Source organism: Pelodiscus sinensis, chromosome 15, assembly GCF_049634645.1.
Source record: "Pelodiscus sinensis isolate JC-2024 chromosome 15, ASM4963464v1, whole genome shotgun sequence".
Lineage (NCBI taxonomy): Eukaryota > Metazoa > Chordata > Testudines > Trionychidae > Pelodiscus > Pelodiscus sinensis.
The window spans coordinates 19,458,495-19,478,245 of NC_134725.1; the positions used below are offsets into that span (position 1 = coordinate 19,458,495).

The 19,751-nt window shown below is 41.3% G+C and overlaps 1 protein-coding gene across 4 annotated transcripts in view; it reads right to left on the reverse strand.

Moving 5' to 3' along the window:
• The window catches only part of TRMT2A (tRNA methyltransferase 2A), a 20,361-nt gene continuing 610 nt past the window's right edge, over positions 1-19,751 (reverse strand). For 2 of the 4 annotated variants that reach the window (XM_075898349.1, XM_075898348.1), the window contains exons 2-12: positions 18,400-19,026; positions 17,393-17,501; positions 16,751-16,932; positions 14,351-14,465; positions 12,624-12,739; positions 10,407-10,518; positions 6,229-6,351; positions 4,212-4,287; positions 3,140-3,256; positions 2,818-2,914; positions 1-910 (exon numbers count right to left, since the gene is read on the reverse strand). In XM_075898349.1, the coding sequence (XP_075754464.1) occupies positions 655-910; positions 2,818-2,914; positions 3,140-3,256; positions 4,212-4,287; positions 6,229-6,351; positions 10,407-10,518; positions 12,624-12,739; positions 14,351-14,465; positions 16,751-16,932; positions 17,393-17,501; positions 18,400-19,016 (1,920 nt within the window). In that variant the 5' untranslated portion in view covers positions 19,017-19,026 and the 3' untranslated portion in view covers positions 1-654. Of the gene's footprint in view, positions 911-2,817; positions 2,915-3,139; positions 3,257-4,211; positions 4,288-6,228; positions 6,352-10,406; positions 10,519-12,623; positions 12,740-14,350; positions 14,466-16,750; positions 16,933-17,392; positions 17,502-18,399; positions 19,029-19,651; position 19,751 lie in introns of those variants that run through there. The other 2 variants (XM_075898350.1, XM_075898351.1) reach the window with 2 other exon arrangements.

The following is a 19,751-nucleotide window of genomic DNA, read 5'->3' on the forward strand; positions in this document are numbered from 1 at the left end:
AAAAACAAAACCCAGAATTTATTTAAACTGGCGTGCAATGCAAAAGTCTCTTGTTCAACAGAACTGCTATCTGCCAGGGGCATTAAAGTGTGTTCACTAGTAGCGATTTACCACTCATCTTCTATATTAATTTTCCAAACAAAAGTTTTAGGCATATAAAACCTCCTACGCTCACTTGACATCTGGAGGGAATCCATGCTGAATCCTACTAACATACATGAACACTATTTTATGAACGCACAAAAATATAAGACCAGCATGACTGACCTAAACTCCTGAAAGATATCCCACTGCTTTCAGTGGAAGTGTACATGAGTGAAAACAGAAGGTGTTGGTCCAAGTAGTCTGTAATAAAATAATCCAGTTCCTACAAGGAAAAAATAACTTTAAGTATAACAGTTAAGCTAATCTTTGTTCATGGAGTTGAAAAATGCTGCTGTCACTTTACTTAACTGAAAGCCTTCAGCACTTGTAAATCTGGTAATTAGCATGTTTTACAGAGATTGAGTATGTGGTTACTGCTGATGCCTCAAACATTTTTTAAACAAGCAAGAGTAACTTCTGACTTTTAGAAGGAAATCAATCAGTGAAGATGGTTGACAGTGTATAAAATATATGCACGCATACACACCAACTGTCCAGCCTACCACAACATTAGGTAGAAGACAGAGTTCCTACTTTCTCTTCAGGTGGGTCAATACTGCCATCCTGGGTAGAATCTGCTGAATTTGTATTCATAACCTGAGATGTGTCAGGGCTTGCTTCAGTCGAGTTTCCATTTGAATGTTCTACCCTTTCAAAGAATATAAGCAGCTCACAATGCATAGTCTGAGGGAACAGATCCACAGCCATTGCTTTAACTGGACGGAAAGGGGTTCCTCTGACACGATTGGAAGGGGCCCGACAAAGACTTAGGAGAAAAATAAAAGTATAGTATTAGTTTTCCTGGACCATGAACACTAGTCTACATCTAGGAAAAGCCTTTGCATTGTTGTTCACTCTCCTTGCCTCATAGGATAATCATATAATTTGGCTCTACTACTAAACCAGCTATTGTAGTCTAAGGTTCTCCCAGTACAAGGGAGGAAAACTGTCACCCACATCTCCCAAGGCAAGGTCAACTACTATTATGTGATCCTATAGTTCAGTGGTTCTTAAACTGAGTCAGTTCTAGGGATGTAATAGTGTAGTTGATTAACCAATAAGCAAAAGCTTATAGGTTAATGTTATAGACTACATGCATTCCAGCATTACATGCCAGTAAATCTTTTAGCAAGCTGGCCAGCCCAGCTCAGTCCTCACTCACGCCAGATCCAGGACCTACCCCCTGATGTGGTTCTACATTTAAGTGTTAGGAGCCAGGCGGGCAGGCAGCCCAGTTCAGTTCTAACTCATGCTAGGTCCAGGAGCTCAACCCCTCCCCTGGATAGGGGCTGCTGCCACGCTATGCTGCTGCCTCTGCATCAAAGGCAGCAGCATGGGGTGACAGGCAGTCAGTCTGCAAGGGGAGCTGGTTTTTAAACTAGCTCCCCTTACAGGCCAGCTCTTGCCTGGAACCCCACGCTGCTGGCTCTGATATAAAGGCAGGCAGCAGCATGGAGTGGTAGGGGGCTCCTCAGGAGTGGGGCTGGAGTGCACTGTTTTCTAGCTTCACTGCTGAGGACTATAGAATAGTGGAGTAATTGACAAGAATTTATGAAGTTAATGGACTATTCAATTAACCAATATTTAACATCTCATCGGGACCCCTTTTTAATGGCATAATCAAGGCAAATATAAGCTTTGTCACTAGAAAATCTAGAGCCCGAGTCCCATCACCCAGGATGGAAGCTGAAGCCCAAGAGCCTTAGCCCTGGGTGGCTGGGCTCAGGTTAGAGCAGGAATGGGCAATACTTTTTTTTTTTTTAATAGGGGGCCACTCCAAGAATTTGGAAGTGGTCAAGGGCCACCCTCTATTATATTAAGGGAGATGGTGCAGGGTCTGGGATAGAGGTTGGGTGCAGAAGGGAGCTTGGAATAGGAAATTGGGACGCAGGAGGTAGGGGGACTTGGCATTTGGATGAAAGGGACAGGGTTGTAACCAGAGTTCCCTCTAACTTGTGAAGCAGCACAATCTGTACCCTCCCCCCAGTCAGTCAGCTCCATGCCCTGAGCCTCTGATTGGTCAGGGCTGATTAAGCTGCACAGCAGCATAACTTCACAAGTGATTAGAGGGAGCACTGATTGTGACCTAGAACATGAGATGGGATGCAGGATCCAGAAGGGGATGGAAAGTCTATGATAGAGTTGTGACCAGGGTCATGGTGCAGGAGGGGGATGCAAGTTTGGCCCAGGCAGCTCCCTTTGGCCAGAGCTGTGAAATTGTGCTGGGGGAAGAGATAGCACACTAAGCCCTCCTTCCCCCAAGGGGCATGTACTGCACAGAGACACACATGCTAGCCCCGGTACCTGGCTGCTCTGAGTGATGTGTAGGGGCATGGTCAGCAGGGAGCCTGCCCAAGGTTTTTGCTGGGCCATAGGATGGTGGCAGGCTAGATCTGAAGGTTTGCTAGACCAGATCCAGCCTGTGGGCCATATTATTCCTGAATAAGTGCTGATGCTGAAGCTGACCCTGAAGCTCTTTGGCTTTGGTCCCCCTCCTTGGGTTATGAAGAAGGGGTTCACAGGACAATGAAGTTTGAGAATGCCTGCGATAGCGAATACGCTTAATCTGTTTGCATGCAAATAGGGAATTTAACTTCACTTTTTTTCAGAAAGTGATTTTGTCTGTTGGCTTTACCTAGCCAATTTAAAAAAACCAAACAAACAAAAACTTACTCCACAAAGTTGTTCATGGCAGCTCTGGGATTGCAGGATACATAGATGAGCTTCTTCAAGTGTTCAGCTCTTCGGATTGCAAGAATCACTTTAGAATCTAAATGACAAATTAAGAAAGTTGTCTGCTAATAGTGCATGTCACTAGTTGCAGAAAGACAATTTTAAAAGTTGAGCATGATTTTCTTGAGGCACGCTTAGACTATAACAAGTTTTCTTCCAACAATCAGCTAGCTGATTTGTTAAAAAAAAAAAAAAAATAAAATAAAAAAAAAAAATAATCCACTACATATCAGTTAACTAAGACCCAAGTAAATAAACTTACGTAGTCCTGCCCGAGGTGGATCCACAATTGTAATCAGGTTGTGCGATGCTAATACATTAATTAAAGATGGAACAATGTCTTCAGCCTTTCCACAGTGAAATTCAATGTTGTTCAATTCTGAGAAAGGTAGTTGTGAAATTTCATTGTAATCAGAGCATCTTTTAAATTAGTGTGCATACATCAGAGGTAGCTAGAGTAACTAGGTAACTTGTTCTTTGTAGTGTTTTGCATATAGAAATGCCAATATTCGAGGTCTTGAGACACGCAATGGATTAACATTTGTAGGCATTGGCATTAGGGTATAATATTCGAGCTACTGTTTAAATAACCTGAAAAAAAGGCACCATACATATGAATTTCTATTGTAATCATTAACTAAAATTCTTTGCAAATAAATTCTACCTCTTTAAAATGCCAACACTGAATGCTATGATACATAGCGTTCAACACTTGTCAGATGAGCAATTTGCTGATTAGGTATACACAGGAAAATTATATTGAAGTTATTTTAAAAATTAAAGTTAGGTGAATTCGGTTGATTTAAAGATACAATATTAGTATTCAAAAAGAGACAATCAACTTAAGTGGATTTTAACAATGAAAATATCGGCTAGAAATAAATAATTACAACTTTGAAGTACAGGTTGAACCTCTTGTTCAGCACTTTTAGGACCTGAGCAGTGCCAAACCAGAGAATTTAGCAATCCCGGGAGGTCATTGTCTAGCCAGCATTACCAACACTAACACTGCTTACTGGGCTCTTAGAAGACATTTAGGAGTAAAACAAAACAAAAAACTTAATAGCATAGAACACAGAGAGCCAGGACTGATGGCTATCAACAAGTTTTACGGAACTGTGGGAAACTTGGCCAGACCCGTGATAACATCCTGCTAACTAAAATCATGCCGGACCACAGCTGTTGCTGGACTAGAGACATTCAACCTATGATTAATCCAGGCTGGAATTTTCAGATGAAAATAAGTCAGGCAAATTCAATAGATGTCAGGTGCTTAACTCCTACATTCCTTTATAGACAAAGATCCTAGTGTTTATACACTTATCTTTACCAACCATTAATTTGGGCATTCACTTTGGCATCCTCTACAGCTTCTTGACAGAGTTCGATTCCAACAACTTTCTTCACTTTCTGAGGAATCAAAGAAAAAAAGATCAGTGAGTCCAACAGGATGGGATACAGGTTTGACACCACAAATACCACACTGGAGGAAAACTGAGGATGATGGTCAACATGCATTAGGGATTCTTGCCACAGCACTGGCCTTAGAACATTATTTTCTGAGTTTACCTGATCAAAAGAAAAAACCCATCTTTAAAGCAGTTGAAGATAAAATAAAAAAGGCACATGGTGAGTAAACTAGCAGGGTATTTTTAGAGTTTGTTTTGATGACCAGATAAGCACACAGCAAGCTGGGGTATAGTGCAGCAGCATGCTATGCAGTGTAGGCTGTCTGGACATTGCTCCTGCGCACTAAGAATTGAATTTTGTGTAATGATGTACTCATATCAGAGCAGAATAGATTAATGCACACTAAGGAACTTTTAATACACAATAGTAGGGCTTAGAGTCAGGACCTGCTGTACTGGTATGCTGTAGATTTACACCAGCTTGCAGTGCATTAGTTGTTCCTCTAGACCAGTGTTTCCCAAATGGTGTTCCGCAGAACCCCAAGGTTCTGCAAAGTGAAAATAAGGGTTCTGCGAGAAAATTCCATTACAGTAACATTTTAGGATTAAAAAAAATTCTGATTTTTGTTTTTAAATGTGCAATTAAACTAAATGTTGATCTCATTACCTTGTTTAGCATTTGTTTGTTTTCATCCTTACTTACGGTCTACTTTTTAAACTCCATATATTAGACTATTAGAGGTTCCACAAAATTATTTTGAATTTAAAGGGTTCCATGGCCAAATAAAATTGGGAAACACTGCTCTAGACAAGCTCTCAGGCTGGTCAATAGATAAGGATAGATGGAAGGACTTGCTTTGCCTTTCCTATCCTCACATATAGGCAGACATGCTCAAATATGTATCTCCTTCACTGCTAGCCCTGCATATTCTGCCTTAAAGTGATACTGAATTCTTTCCACTGTGTGCATAATTACCCCAATAAGTAATTGGGGAGACCAAATTAGACACCTGATTATGACACTCAAATTAGACACTATAGCTACGTCTAGACCACAGGCTTCTTGTGCAAGAAGCTTTTATCGGAAGAGATCTTCCACAAACTTCTTGTGGAAGAGCATGTCCACACTGTAAAAGCACATCGAAAAAGCGATGCACCTTTGGGAAAGAACATCCAGACTGCATGGACCTCGAAAGTAAGCTCTGATTGCTATGCACAGAATGGCCACTCAGGGCACCTGTGCTTTTTCTTCTTTTTGCACAAAAAATCCTCTTCCCTATCCACACTTTTTTGTGAAAGAACTCTTTCGCAAAAAGGTGTTCTTCCTCATAGAAAAACCCCTCTGTACTTACAATTTTTTGTGCAAAAGTGTGCTTCAGGTGTGGATGCTCTGCAAGTTTTTTGGAAAAATGGCTGTTTGTCAGTGGCTTTCTACCAATGTAACTGATTAGGACTTGGTAAATAGTTATGTTGCTGCACAATGGAATAGATCCCAGCTGTGTCAGTTACAGCTGCATTAGTTTTTTTAATAATCTCTAGAAAAGTCACTGAAGTAGATCTGTTTTTGAATATGTGCAGATACCAGATAAAGTACTCTTTACATTCATTTTTTAAAATGAACCACATTCATACTTTGACAATGAAAGTTGTGCCAGCTGCTATGAAGTTCTAACTTTTAGAGTTGAAAATTCCCATAATTGAAATTAAGAACAGTTAGGTACAATAACTAGCTGGGAAATATTTATTTATGCAGCCTGGCCAGATGTTCAAAATTAAGTTAACTTCCTAAAGCACTGGCAACATCAAAGTGCAATAACTTGATTTAAGCATTTTCCTCAGTTAAATGCAGTGTAAGACCCCTGCAACTTAACTTTCATTTTATGATTTCCTGTATTAGTTTAATAGGATTTGCTGAAAATTATATTTAAAGCAAATGGCTCACCTTTGCCAGTGAAATTCCAATTGTTCCTGTTCCACAGCAGATGTCAAGTACAGTGCTATCTTTGTTCAGCTGGGCCCAGTCGCTAATGGATTTATATAGCACCTCTGCAGCCTGTGTATTTACCTATATAATTCCAACACAAATATACTCCTTTGTTACAACAGCAAGTCACTTACTATCATTAAACAATATTAAATTTAATATTAAAAATTAACATAAGCCAACTTTTCATGTAAATTCACATCAGAACTGTGCTGGTAGCATATCAAAGTTTCTCCCTAGCAACAGCAAGATATGACTGGACCAAAAGACCAGGACTTATTCAGGCTTCCAGAGGAGTTTTTGAACAAGAGAAAAACCAAACCAAACCTACAACTCCTTCACATATTTGGATGTTCCTCTGGTGTAAATTCAAAAATGTAATATAGTTTACACTTTAGGCACTAAACACTTTAGGCACTAAATCAAGAAGTCATGTTTGTGGGACACCAAAATTAGGGGTCATAGCAAATACAGAAAAGGGCCAAATTAAAGGAAATAAAGGACAAATAAAGGGAACACAAAAACAAAACTCCACACACAAATAGACATACCCATGTGACTATATCCATCACAAAGTTAATTTTATTTTTACCTTGTCTCATTAATGCTGCCTATCTTTACAGGAAATATCTTTCTGTAATTACATTTGTTAACAGGACATGGAATCAGGACTAGAGAGTCAGAAAAGAAGTTGTCAAGGCCAGTACAGGCTGCCCCCAACTTGTGACACAATCAGTTCCAGGGATAGAATTGCAAGTTGGGGGTGTCGTAACTTGAGCCTGCGTTTATCACAGGTGTCGTACACCCTCATAGATGCGGAGCCAAGGATGTAAGTTTGGGGGAGGGGGAAAGGGAGTCATAAATTGGACTGTCGTAAAGCAGGGGCCTCCTATACCTCTAACCTAGAAAATGGTCTACGTTAAGAAGGTTGTATTAGCTTAATATATTAAAATCTCAAGTGAGAAATAAAAATGGAACTAAGATCTCCTTAAAGCACATGTGTAATTCCCAATTTCTAAAGAATGTTACATGCAAAACTAAGAGAAATATAATCCTTCACTTTGTGGTAGTACTTTATTTCCCCTTTCCAAACAAAGAAACAAAACAAAAATTACCTATATGTTTTTAGACAAGTTCAGTGTTTGCTGGCAGAAAATTATTTGAAATACAACCTATGTAATCTCTCTCCCCCAGCTGGCAACTCTACTAATGCAAGTAGTGTCCCAGTGGCTCAATCTGCATCCCTGCACCTGTGACTGGAGAATTTCAGTAGCAGTTTGCCCATTAGGGACAGTGCATGTAAGGTGAAACTGGGTCGTACCTCAAGAAGTTACATAGCTCTTTGTGACCAAACTACCCCCTTCATCCCAGTTCTCTCCTGGCTCCCAGGGAGGACACTTCACCGCCCTGTTGCAGCAAAGCAATCTCCTGGGAGGCTGAGTGTAACCTACAAACATCCACTTATCAGTTAAATGGTTACTCAGACTAAGAACCCTAGTTCATATAGGGTCTTAAGATTATGGCAATGGGAACACTTCTGCAGAACATGTGTCTTGCTGAGAGACAGCAAATAATACATTCCTCTGATTTCTGTGTGTTACAAATTAGATTGCATTTAAAACCTGGTCTTAACATCGTGGTCACCAACCAGTAGATTGCGATCTACTGGTAGATCTCAGGGGCTCTAAGAGTAACTTTTGAGCCCTCTCTGAACTGCACACCTGCGCAGTACATTTACATTAGATTTCCTCATTTGAGGAGCAACTACTCACCGAGCAACACAGGTGAGTAGCTGCGGGGAATGGTAGGAGCTGGGAGATCAGGAGGACTGAAACACCCCAGCCAGCTGACTCTGGCTTTCAACTGAAAGAGGCTGCCCTGCGCTCCAACTGATCGGTGGCTTCTCCTCTGCACCTGCCCACATGGAGCTCGGTGCACCCTGGCTGAGCACCATGGCCAGCTGGCCGGGCAGCTCTTCTCTTCCCTCCAGCCCGGCTGCCCTGCGCTCAGCCCAGGGAGGCTGCGTCAGGCTCCAGCTGTGCTGGAGCAAGCTTCCCAGGCTAAGCGCAGGGCAGTTGGGCGGGAGCGAAGAGAAGCGGCTTCCTGGCCAGCTGGCCATGGCGCTCAGCCAGGGTGCACCAAGCTCCACGTGGGCAGGTGCAGAGGGGAAGCAGCCCGATCAGCTGGAGCACGGTTCAGCCTCCTCTGGGCTGAAGGCCACAGCCAGCTGGCTAGGCAGCTTCTCCTCTGCGCCTGCCCAGGTGGAGCGTGGTTCACCCACGCTGAGCTTTAAGGAAGGGGCTGGGCAGCAGATCTTGGCTTGGTCTGTCATTTAAAAAGTGATCTTGGGTGTAAAAAGGTTGGAGACCACTGCCTTAACAGGTGTGTTGTGAGCAAGACACAAGAAGTCATTTTCCCACTCTACTCTGCGCTGATTAGGCCTCAATTGGAGTAGTGTCCAGTTCTGGGCACCCCATTTCAAGAAAGACGTGGAAAAATTAGAGAAGGTCCAGAGAAGAGCAACAAGAATGTTTAAAGGGCTAGAAAATATGACCTATGAAGGAAGACAAAGAATTGGGATTGTTTAGTTTGGAAAGAAGACAGAGGGGGACATATCCTTTTAGATACCTGAAAACTGTTATCAAAGAGGAGGGAGAAACACTGTTCTCCTTAGCCTCTGAGGATAGGACAATAAGCAATGGGCTTAAACTGCAGCAAGAAAGGTTTAGGTTGGACATTAGGAAAAACTTCCTGTCAGGGTGGTTAAACACTGGAATAAGTTGCCTAGAAGATTCCACAACCTCCCATCTCTGGAGATATTTAAGAGGCTGGATATACATCTATTAGGGATAGTCTAGTCAGTACAGGGTCCTGCCATGAGAGCAGGGAACTGGACTCTATGACCTCTCGAGGTGCCTTCCAGTGTTCTATGATAACCCAGGCATGCCCCTAACAATAGTGTTTCATCACCACCACAAGGGTAGAGATCTAGATTATGTAATAACCAATCTACCAAGAATTACAAAAGGTGAGAATAGACTGACTGGGCTCTAAAACTACTAAAGCTAAATCTATTTAAGATAAAGGCAAGCTTAGAGGCACTGCCAATTGCTCTTAGGCCAAGAGCAAGAGAGAAGGATTTAATCACACAGCATTAGGTAACTGCCAGAGATAGAGAGGAGGGATATTAAATTGGAGTTCATCAACAAATCGAGTAGTTGATAGAATTTCCATCAACTACTCAATTAGTTGGGGGGAGGGGGGGAGAGGGCACTCACTATCCCCCCTGTGGCTCTGCAGTTTAAATGTAGTATGAGCTCCTGCGGGCTCTTAGTACATTTAAAATGCAGAGCTGCATTGGGGTTAGCTCCCAGGGGTGGCACAAGCTGGGACTAAACACCTTGTACTAATTCCTGGATGCTGCAGCTCTGCCACCTCTCCCCCCCCCCCACTTGCTCCTCCACACTGCGGACATGGTGCAGGGGGCAGGGGAGGGGGAGAAGGAACAGATTTAAGTCAGTTCCCATCACCACTGACTCCTGCTCCCCCCCCTTGCTGCCTCTGACAGAGGCAGCAAGGGGGCTGGGGGAAGTGAGTAGTTGACTTCACTACCCGATAAGCATATGCTTATCGGGTAGTGGTCAACTACTCCATAACATCCCTATGTAAGAGACAGTTCAGCAGCAGTTCCCATTTAGGGCACATGTGCCCTGTCAATTCTCAGTGAACCTCCAGAGACATCCATCTTTAAGAACCGCAATACCTGAACAGGGTGAGTAACCACTGTTCTATTCACAGACCTGTTTGCTAACAAAGAATGTGTCATACCAAATCCGCAAAACCAATCCTAAGCATTTACTTATTCAATACTTAGCTTCAGCATTTTAGCTGAATAAAAAAGGAATTGGTATTCATCCACTATAAATAATTTTCAGTTGGGTCAGATGTGTAATTATAGATTGCTCAATATGTTTCTACAGCCTCTATGTCCATACAGCATTTTTCTGCAGCATTAGCCATTTATTGCTCGAAATATTTTGCTAGAAAGGTTTAAAAATCTTAGAGTAATAATTTACATAGTTCATCTTATTACTTCAGCTCTAATACAATTTAGTACAACTCAATACCAACATTACTTGGAAAAATGCATGGGGGGAAATTCTAAACTTTAGACCAAGCAGCTCTTCATATATGTACTTATCACCAGCCAAATGTTGTAAAGGTAAGTCTTCACGATTGGGTGACTTTCTGAAAGAAAAAGCCACCAAACATGTTACAGCGGGTTTTGGTCACGACCACTTATATTACATACACATTTTTTTGGGGCGAGGGAGAAGGAGGAAGATGGGCTCTAATCACATGAACAGGACCTTAAACAACCCATATCCACACAGGAAAAATGTAAAAAACAAAAAATAGTCTAATAGCACTTTAAAGATTTTAACAGACTCCTGTAACTAGAACTATCTATTTATCATCTATGTTTACGTCTACACTGGCATGATTTTCTGGAAATGCTTTTAACGGAAAAGTTTTCTGTTAAAAGCATTTTCGGAAAAAGCGCATCTAGATTGGCAGGACGCTTTTCCACAAAAAGTGTTTTTTGCGGAAAAGCGTCGTGGCCAATCTACACGCGCTTTTCTGCAAAAAAGCCCCAATCGCCATTTTCGCGATGGGGGCTTTTTTGCGGAAAACAAATCTCTGCTGTCTACACTGGCCCTTTTGCGCAGAAGTTTTTCGGAAAAAGACTTGCCCGAACGGGAGCAGCATAGTATTTCCGCAAAAGCACTGACGATCTTACATAAGATCGTCAGTGCTTTTGCGGAAATTCAAACGGCCAGTGTAGACAGCTTGCAAGTTTTTCCAGAAAAGCAGATGATTTTGCGGAAAAACTTGCCAGTCTAGACACAGCCTACATATTTTGTTAGTCTTTGAAGTGCTACTAGACTAACTGCGGTTTTAATTTTTTCTTGTTACAAACTAAGCTACCCCCTGAAGCTTTTCATACCCACAGATATAGAACACCTTTTATTTTTAAAAATGTTGGTTTCTGAACTTGCATACACAGATTTCCTACTTGTATGAATGAGAGTGAGCATCATTAACAACACACTATTCGATTACTGATATTTTACATCTATTAACCTCATGAATTTGTTTTGGTTTTTCGACTACTCTGTGTAGTCCTTGGGGGTGAGTCTGGCAGCCAACAAGCTCTGGCCCCACTCCCAAGGAGCCCTCAGCCACTCCACACTGCTGCTTCTGTATCAGAGGCAGCAACCCAATGTGCCAGGCAGGATCCACTTTAAAAACCCACTCCTCTCACGGACCGGCTGCCTGTTTCCCTACGCTGCTGCCTCTGATACAGGGGCAGAAGCACAGAGCAGCAGCAGCCCGTGGCTAGGGATGGCTGAGCTCCCAGACCTGACGCAAGCTGAAACTGAGCCGGACTGCCTGCCTGGCTCCCAATACCCTTTAAAATGTAGAATCACAGCAGATGTAGGTCCTGGATATGGCATGAGTGAGGACTGAGCAGGGCTCCGGCCAGCCTGCTAAAAAAGTTTACGGTTGGGGGATAACAGTCTACAGCATTAACTGATAAGCAAAAGCTTATCAATTAATCGACTAAACTATTACATCCCTGTACCATATATATGAAGACTGGCAATTACTGAAGAATAATTTGATTAGAGACTCAGCTGATTTTACAATATTGTATAATTAATGGGCTTCACTTATCAGGCCTACCAATGCAACCACTGAATTAAAATCATATCTAATCCTTTAATTCAGGGTCTTCAGAAAGTTAGTTTAACCTATGAATTGTTTTCATTTACAATATTGCAGTTTAAGGTTAAGAGAAGTTGTTAATTTTTTACTCTTAAAGTATTTTTTGTCTTGCTGTCCAATTTCTGTTCTCAGAGGGAACATCTGCCATTGTATAGAGACAGCAAGAGGCGGCATTTAATATACCTGGAGAAAGAAAATGGGGTCCTACCAGTCAGAAAACTGGCAAAAAAGGAAGGAAGTGGGGAAGGAGAAGTGTCCAGAAAATTTCTTCCTGGGTTTTCCACAACTAAAAAAGTATCCTCCTGTGGCAGCCCCTAACTGGCCAGGTTCATCCAATACAAAGCTCTAACTACCTCTGTCCAATAAACAAAGGGCAACTAATCTACAAGGAATCAGCTGTTATGATGTAGGAGGCCATAAAATATTAGAAGTCTTTTGCTTGGACAATGTCAATTTATCAATAAAAATGATACTGCTGCTTTTTCTATGTTCATTGCTATGCCAGATATTAGAATTACAGCAGACATGCTATTTAAGCTTTCCTTTACAGGTACAAAACTTACCTTTGTCCTTCCTCTACAAAGTAAAGGGAGGTTACCCCACTGTCCTGGCCAGATCCTTTTGTAAAATACTTTGCCAGTGAAGTGCTCAAGTCAACAAGCTCTTCTTTATTTAATTTCTAGAAGTACAAATTTAAAGGAAAATGTGATGATGTTTGGTTATTTTCCAACATTAAGTTTTACTTATTTGCTTGTCTGTTGAGAGGCATCTCTCAAATGGAAATGTTGTCTAGGAATAAAAAAAATATTGAATGATTCTAATTATTGATATTACACTGACAGTTTGAGTTTTATAAAAGTCATGCGGCTATCAGTGGGGTTAACTAGTGGGCCCTCCTTATTCCAGCATGGTCTATGTAAAAAGCCCAAGACCTTCCTCTAGAAGACCATTCTCCCAGATTCTGTAGGAGAGTGGATCCTAGTTATTAGGCTAGTGGTGGGCTACATGTGGCTTTAAGTCCCCTTTCTGCCCTTCCCCTTCCCCAACCCCAACACCTCTCACACTCTGGAACCCTGCACTTCCTACTTTTCCCCCTCCCTCCCAGCACTTTGAGGGTCCTGAATGGCAGATTCATGCTCCAGCCCCTACTCTCTCTGAGCTTCGACACTGAATCAGCCATACATAGCTGTTAAAGTTCTGGAAGGGAAGGGTTTGAGGGGACAGTGTGAATTAGATTTATGATGCTCCTAGAGTGCTGGAAGGGAGGGGTAATAGGAAGGCTCTAGTGCCCCAATCCACTCTTCTACCCTGCTCCTGTCCATCTCCCTTTACTCCTGCCCATTCCAAACCCTACACCCTGACCTACTGCCCTTAACTCTTTTCTTGGTCCCCTTTTTCCTCTCCCCTGTGAATTTGAGTCAAGCAACTCCTTCTCCATGTTGCAGGGGCAACAATGGCATAGGGGTAATAAGAATATTGTTCGTTTTGTGCCCTTGTACTAGAGTGGTCCCTGACAGTCAAGAGAGCAATTCCAGAAGTCCTGCTTGACCCAAGATATAAAATGTTCAACAGCTCTGTGAGGATGAATATTTTCTATCCAGGTGACATGTAGGAGCTCTGAGCATATATGAATTGAGATATTTCAGAGGTTTGCAGGCTGGACAATTTTGAACAAAATCATCATGGATGACAAATGCATAGCTGTAATACTAGGGCAAACCACCTGCCAAATATTTCAAAACTTTGCTCCAAATTATGTCAACTCTGGAGCATCTCAATGCAACGGTTTTAAGATCTAAAAAAGGTAAAATGTTTTCCCAAACTTACTTTTGGAAGTAGCTGAAACATTTTAATCTGTAACTTAAGCATGGTAAAGATATATGCAACTTTTAAAAAAGCCTCTTTCAGAGAAGCACTGCACAATCTTAACTGTAGATATATGTAATGCATACTTGTGCTTTGCCTAATTTGTGCGTGTGTGTCAATACTTCAGGCAGAGATTCCATACACAAAAAATTTGACAGTCATGATTATCTGAAGGCTTTCTTCTTCATAATTACCAATCTCCCCCCCCCCTTTTTTTTTTAAAAGGAAAATGAGTCCTTTCTTCTTAAAACCATACATTGAGAGTTCAAAGCCATATATTTTTCCTATAACTCACAAATAATTATCAGATTAAATACAAATATAGTACTACTATCAGAACTTTGGACAGGTAAATAAATGTGTTGCTTTTCGTTACACTAAGGGTTGTTTTTTTTTCCCCTTAGATTATAAAAAGCTCTAGTACCTGAGGATTAAAATAAACAATTGCCATGATATGATCATTTTTGCTGGTGCGGACAGTGAGCTGCTTCCAGTGGCCTTCATAGGTTTCCGGACTGTACACAGAGTAAGGGGTTGACCTGCAATTTTCAAAATCTGAGTGACCAAATAAAAGAATAACCTCTGCATGATGTTTAATAATTCAGCTAAGTAAAACAAATTCACTGTACAATAAGGTAGAAGAAAAACTTATTCAAATTGAAAGACTAGTTTTGACCCTTATTGAGGTCTCAAAAAATATACCGTTAACTCAGGACGCTCTGGCCTGCAGCACCTATGGGTCTGCCATATATCTTAATTTATTCAGGGACTGAACATATAACTTTCAATCTTCATCTGTAGTTCCAGTCAGGTTACTTGGGTCTCTCCCCTTTCACGGCTGAAAGGAATAGGACTTTACTCAAAGTTCTTTCAACCTCTTTAGCAGGCATTTGCTAAGTAGTCCCAGAAGTTTGGCCCTTTGTCTGGGGGTATGTATAAATTACATCCTTTTTTCAATAAAGGGATCAAATTAGACATATTGAAATTGTAAATTAAGCTGGGATTTGAATTTCCTGCATTTCACTTGCATAATGGAGGCCGCAGCTTTTTTTGGAAAAAAAAAAAAAATCTGTCAAAAGATACCCCGGAAAAGCAGCTTTTTAGAAAAACCCACAGCCACCATTATGCAAGTGAAACATGGAAAATTCAAATCCCAGCTTCATTTACAATTTTGATGGGTCTAATTTACATCCCTTTATCGAAAAAGGGATGTAGTTTAGACATACCCTAAGGGTTTCTCCTAACCTCTTTCTGGGTTTCTTCCCTACTTTCTTCAAAAGGGCAGAAGTAAAATAAGTTAAAGCAGGAACACGAAGCCAGTATTATTATTAACAACACACAGGTAAGGGTTCTCAGTGGTCCTACTCCCATCTGTATGAAGGCGGCAGGGACACAGGCCTATGCTCTCTTCTGTGTCACAGCCCAGCCCCTGGGTAGTACAATACAGGACTTGTTCATTTAAATCTTTGAGCGCTTTCTCACTCTGGGTCTTTCAGGTACCTCCTGCCTGGTAAGCTTTTCCTGACACCTTCTGGGAGAGAAATTGGTTTCGGAGTGGCTTCTTCACATCTCACTCTATGGAGTCCTTTCACTGTGACACTCTCTGTTCTGGCTAGGCTGCAGGCTTTTATCTCTTTTTTAGCCTGCCCAGCCGGAGGTGACGCCTCCCTTTTCTAACCCTTTAGTATCCATTCCCTCGAAGCATTTACACACCTAATCACAATACCCTAAAGCTAAAACTCAAATGGTGGCCCCGATCATCACTCTTAATGAATTAGATGTCTTCCTCCCTTCTTGCTTTCTTGATTCCCAGCTAACTCCCTTTTTTTTGTTTTATTAAATAAAACAGATCTCAATGTCTTCCTTTGACAGTGTTCAGATCACACCATTGCCCCTTTTAAGCATCTCATATGCTTCTAGGATTCTGCCCCATCTCTATTCTCAGTTCAAAATATTTTCCCCCTTTTCCAGCTGTTTAAGGAGGAATCTCACATTTTCATCTTTGTACCTTCCTTCAGGCTGACCTTACATGTTGAAGCCCTCTCCCCCGCCCCACTTTCAAATATACCAAACTATCATGCTGTCATTCAAATTCCTCTTTAAAATACTTGTCTCTTTTCTGTCAACAATATCAACCTATTACAAATAGAACACAAGGAAACTTTTAAGAGAAAATATTTTGCCTTATTCTGAGATTGGACCTTAATATTTTTATTTAGTACTGCCTGTCCATCTTATATGCTAAGTATCTTACGGCAGTAACTGTCTTGTATGTACTGTGTAGTGCTGAACATACTGAAGAAATTTAAGAAAAAAACACATAAGCCACATTTAAATATAGAATACAGGTGGGACCTTCCTGGTCTGACACCCTTAGGACCGGAGCGGTTCCCCTCCTGGCCCCGCTCTCCCCTGCTGGCCACACTGCCCCCGGTCATGCTGGGGCAGTACTCTTGCCTCGGGCTGTGCTGCTCACCTGAGGGGGGGGGGGAAGGGGGACAGGAGGGGAGAGAGAGAAAGAAGAATCTAAGCTGCTATCCCAGATGCCAGCCCCCAATGTCACTGGTGTGGCCAGAGCTGCATTCCCCACCACACCAGCCGAGCCCCTGAACCTGGCCAGCTGGGGCTTTTTGGTCCAGCAATATCCACGGTCCAAATGTTGCCAGACCAGAGTCCCAGATTTCAGAGGTGTATAGAAGGGTTGCTTCAGAACTGGATCCATTTGTTTAAGTTTCATTCTAAAAATAACCATCCAGCTTTTCAAAGTATTTCATTTTGTACATGTTTAAAAATATTAAGCCATTCAGTCTAATTCAGTTCTTACCTTATGTAGTCTTGAAAAGCCTTCACTACTTTTTTGGCAACAGCAGGAATGTGAAGAGTGTCAAATGGTTCCACTACAGCACAGCTTCCACCCTTGTATTTGCCAAGGCGACAACCTACAGTTTTATCTTCTTGATTTAAACCCATCCCAATCAAAAATTCACATTTGTTGCGGTATTCAGTCTAAAGTTTAAAAGAAAAAAGTTACCTATGCTATGTATGTTATATCCTACATATTGACTACTCCTGCCCTCAAAGATCTATTGTAAACATTAGTCTCAAATTTTAAGTCTTAAAAATTTAGTTAGGGAATTTCTTTGATGGCTTGAAACTTAGAATACCAAGTTTCAGCCCATATTTGGAAATTAAAATTTCCAAATAATGGTACTGAAAGCTTCAAAGGGGTAGCCGAGTTTGCTGTTTTTTCCTGTTATAGACCAATAGTCTAGTAGCACCTTAAAGGCTAAACAAAACATGTAGATAGTATCATAATACTTTTAATACTCTAGTCATCTGAAGTAGATTTTGCCCACAAAAGCTCATATTGTTGAAATAAAGCATTGTAACTTCTACTTAATTACCAAGCTACAGTATTGTCCGTCAGATAATGCCCCATCCCAGAACAAGTTAGATTTTGAGGTACCTGTAAAGGTGATGGTTTCACTCCCTCTAGTGGGCAACAGATTTTATTATATTTCTGCTTCTGCACAAACAGCCAGGGTAACAGAGCTTTGTTGTTGTTTCCTATTTCCCTGCAAAAATTTAACAGATTTATAGATGAAAGTCTAATCTACAAAAATACATAGCACAGCTGCAGAGTTCTAGGATAAAGCAGATTGAACTGTTGGCCTGTTACCCCTTTGCTGGAATCACCACAAAAGGAACATAGAAGAGTTCCGCATTTTTTTCTAATTAAAATATAATGTTGACAGCTAAACTGACTTCCCGCCAATCCCGCTTAAGTGAAATGTCTGTTGAAAAGTAGACTCTTAAGATGATGGGAGTTGGGTGGTATTTATGCATGGAGGTGGGGGAGGGGGGAACAAACAAACAAAAAAAACCCACACTTGTCTGCTTTTATTTTTTGTAAAATGCCTAATGACTACTGAGGTTAGATGTTTATTTCTGTGGATAGTTAGGTAACTGATTAAGGCACAGATAAAACTGAGGATCTTAAATATAAAACTATTCTTAGGAGTAATACTTCAAAGACAATAAAAGTGTGAGAATTAGAGTAGACTGGTTGACAGAAAACCATCAGAATAACGTCATTGCTAGCACAGGTCATCCCTTATTTCACTGAAAGCCTGCCAAATACAGTTTTATAGTGGTATAAAAACCTTCATTTTAATGTTGGTGGTTTATAGAATAATTTTCTTTAAAATTACATCCCTTAATTTAAGCAAGGCATTTTCAAAGGGATCAATTTACTGAAAACATCAAATCCTATACATTTGATCAGTATAATTTTCAAGACATGGGTTTGAAGTGGTAGTTTAAGGAAAGGCATTCTTACATATTAAAAGAGACTTACTTACAACTTATGTCTATATAAGGAATAGAAAAAAGATTTACTGGATTTTAACTATATTCACTGAAATTTGTTTGAAAGCTCATAAATATTCGAGTACCATTACTTAAAGGAATTACTTTGTCAGTTTCTGCAGCACTTGTTCACACTCTTGCTTCTTCTTTGTCAGCTGTTCTTCATATGGTATATTCCACAAAGGAGTCACCACGTCTGCTATCTGTTTTGTTATAGGCTCCTCTTCACTATCTTTTGCCAAAGCTGGACGTTTTGCCTCTCTCTGTTCAATGTCCTCTTCTTCTTTTTTCCTCTTTTTTACAATGGGATCAGCTTTAGGCTTTGCAAGCCTAACACTCAAATAGCGGCTTTTCCACATGACTCCATGAAGGACTTTCATAGCTTTGTCCCTTTCCTCCTCACTTTTAAATGTCACAAATGCAAAAGTTTGCTTCCCAAAAAGTTTTATCTTATGAGGATTAAGTCCATATTTTGCAAGAAACTTCTTTACATCATTAAAGCCAATATATTTAGGAAGGTTCTGAATTTCTACTTTATAAATCTCCGAAGTAAACAAATCCCCTTTGATGTATCTGTACATATCAGGACAATTTGCTGTTTTCTCTGCATGGCTATCACCTTCATCATGCTTAATTTCCACTTCAGTCACACTTTCTACTTCTGCAGAAAGAGCTTTATTTTCTCCTTCAGGGGCACAAAGGCTACTATTTTCTTCCATCATTCCTTCAGTCCTGTAAAGATTTGTTTCACAGATTACTTTTTAAACAAGGACTTGCAGAAGTTAGAAAATGTTGGTAACTGAACCACAAGGCACGTCACAAATCAGTGTTCTATTTTTTCCATCCATGTATGGAATACATTTTATGCAACCCAAGGCATGTGTGGATGTACACCACAAATAGAAAGGTTTTGCCAGCTTCACTCTACTAATTAGCTGGGTGATACCTAAATCACTCCTGCGTGGCCAACAATGCACACAGCTACAGAAAACAATGCTACCAACCCCTACTACTAATATACCACAACAAGGTGCCATCACAGTACATAACCTGGGCTACCACCATGTGTTATCATGGTCATGCCCTTTCACTCTGAACACACCACAACATGCCATTCTAGGTTACCACCAGGGCACAGCTACCGTTGCTACACCAGCATATTCCAGAACAGGCTGTGATGCCATTGCAGCATCCCACCCTTGCTACTCTAGTGACACGGCACCACTCCCATAGGCTCCCTCCATGAGCCATAGCAAATAGGCCATCGCTATGCATCAGCCCACGGGAGTCCACGTGCCCCAGTACACAACTCCCCCGCCCCCCACGTTGCCCATGTGCAACAGCAAAGGGCCATCACCTTTTGCCGCCACTTCACCCCATAGACCACCAATGGCGCCAGGGTGCCCTGCTGTCACCACACGCCCAGACAGCTCCCTCATCCGCCCATGCAGCGCGCC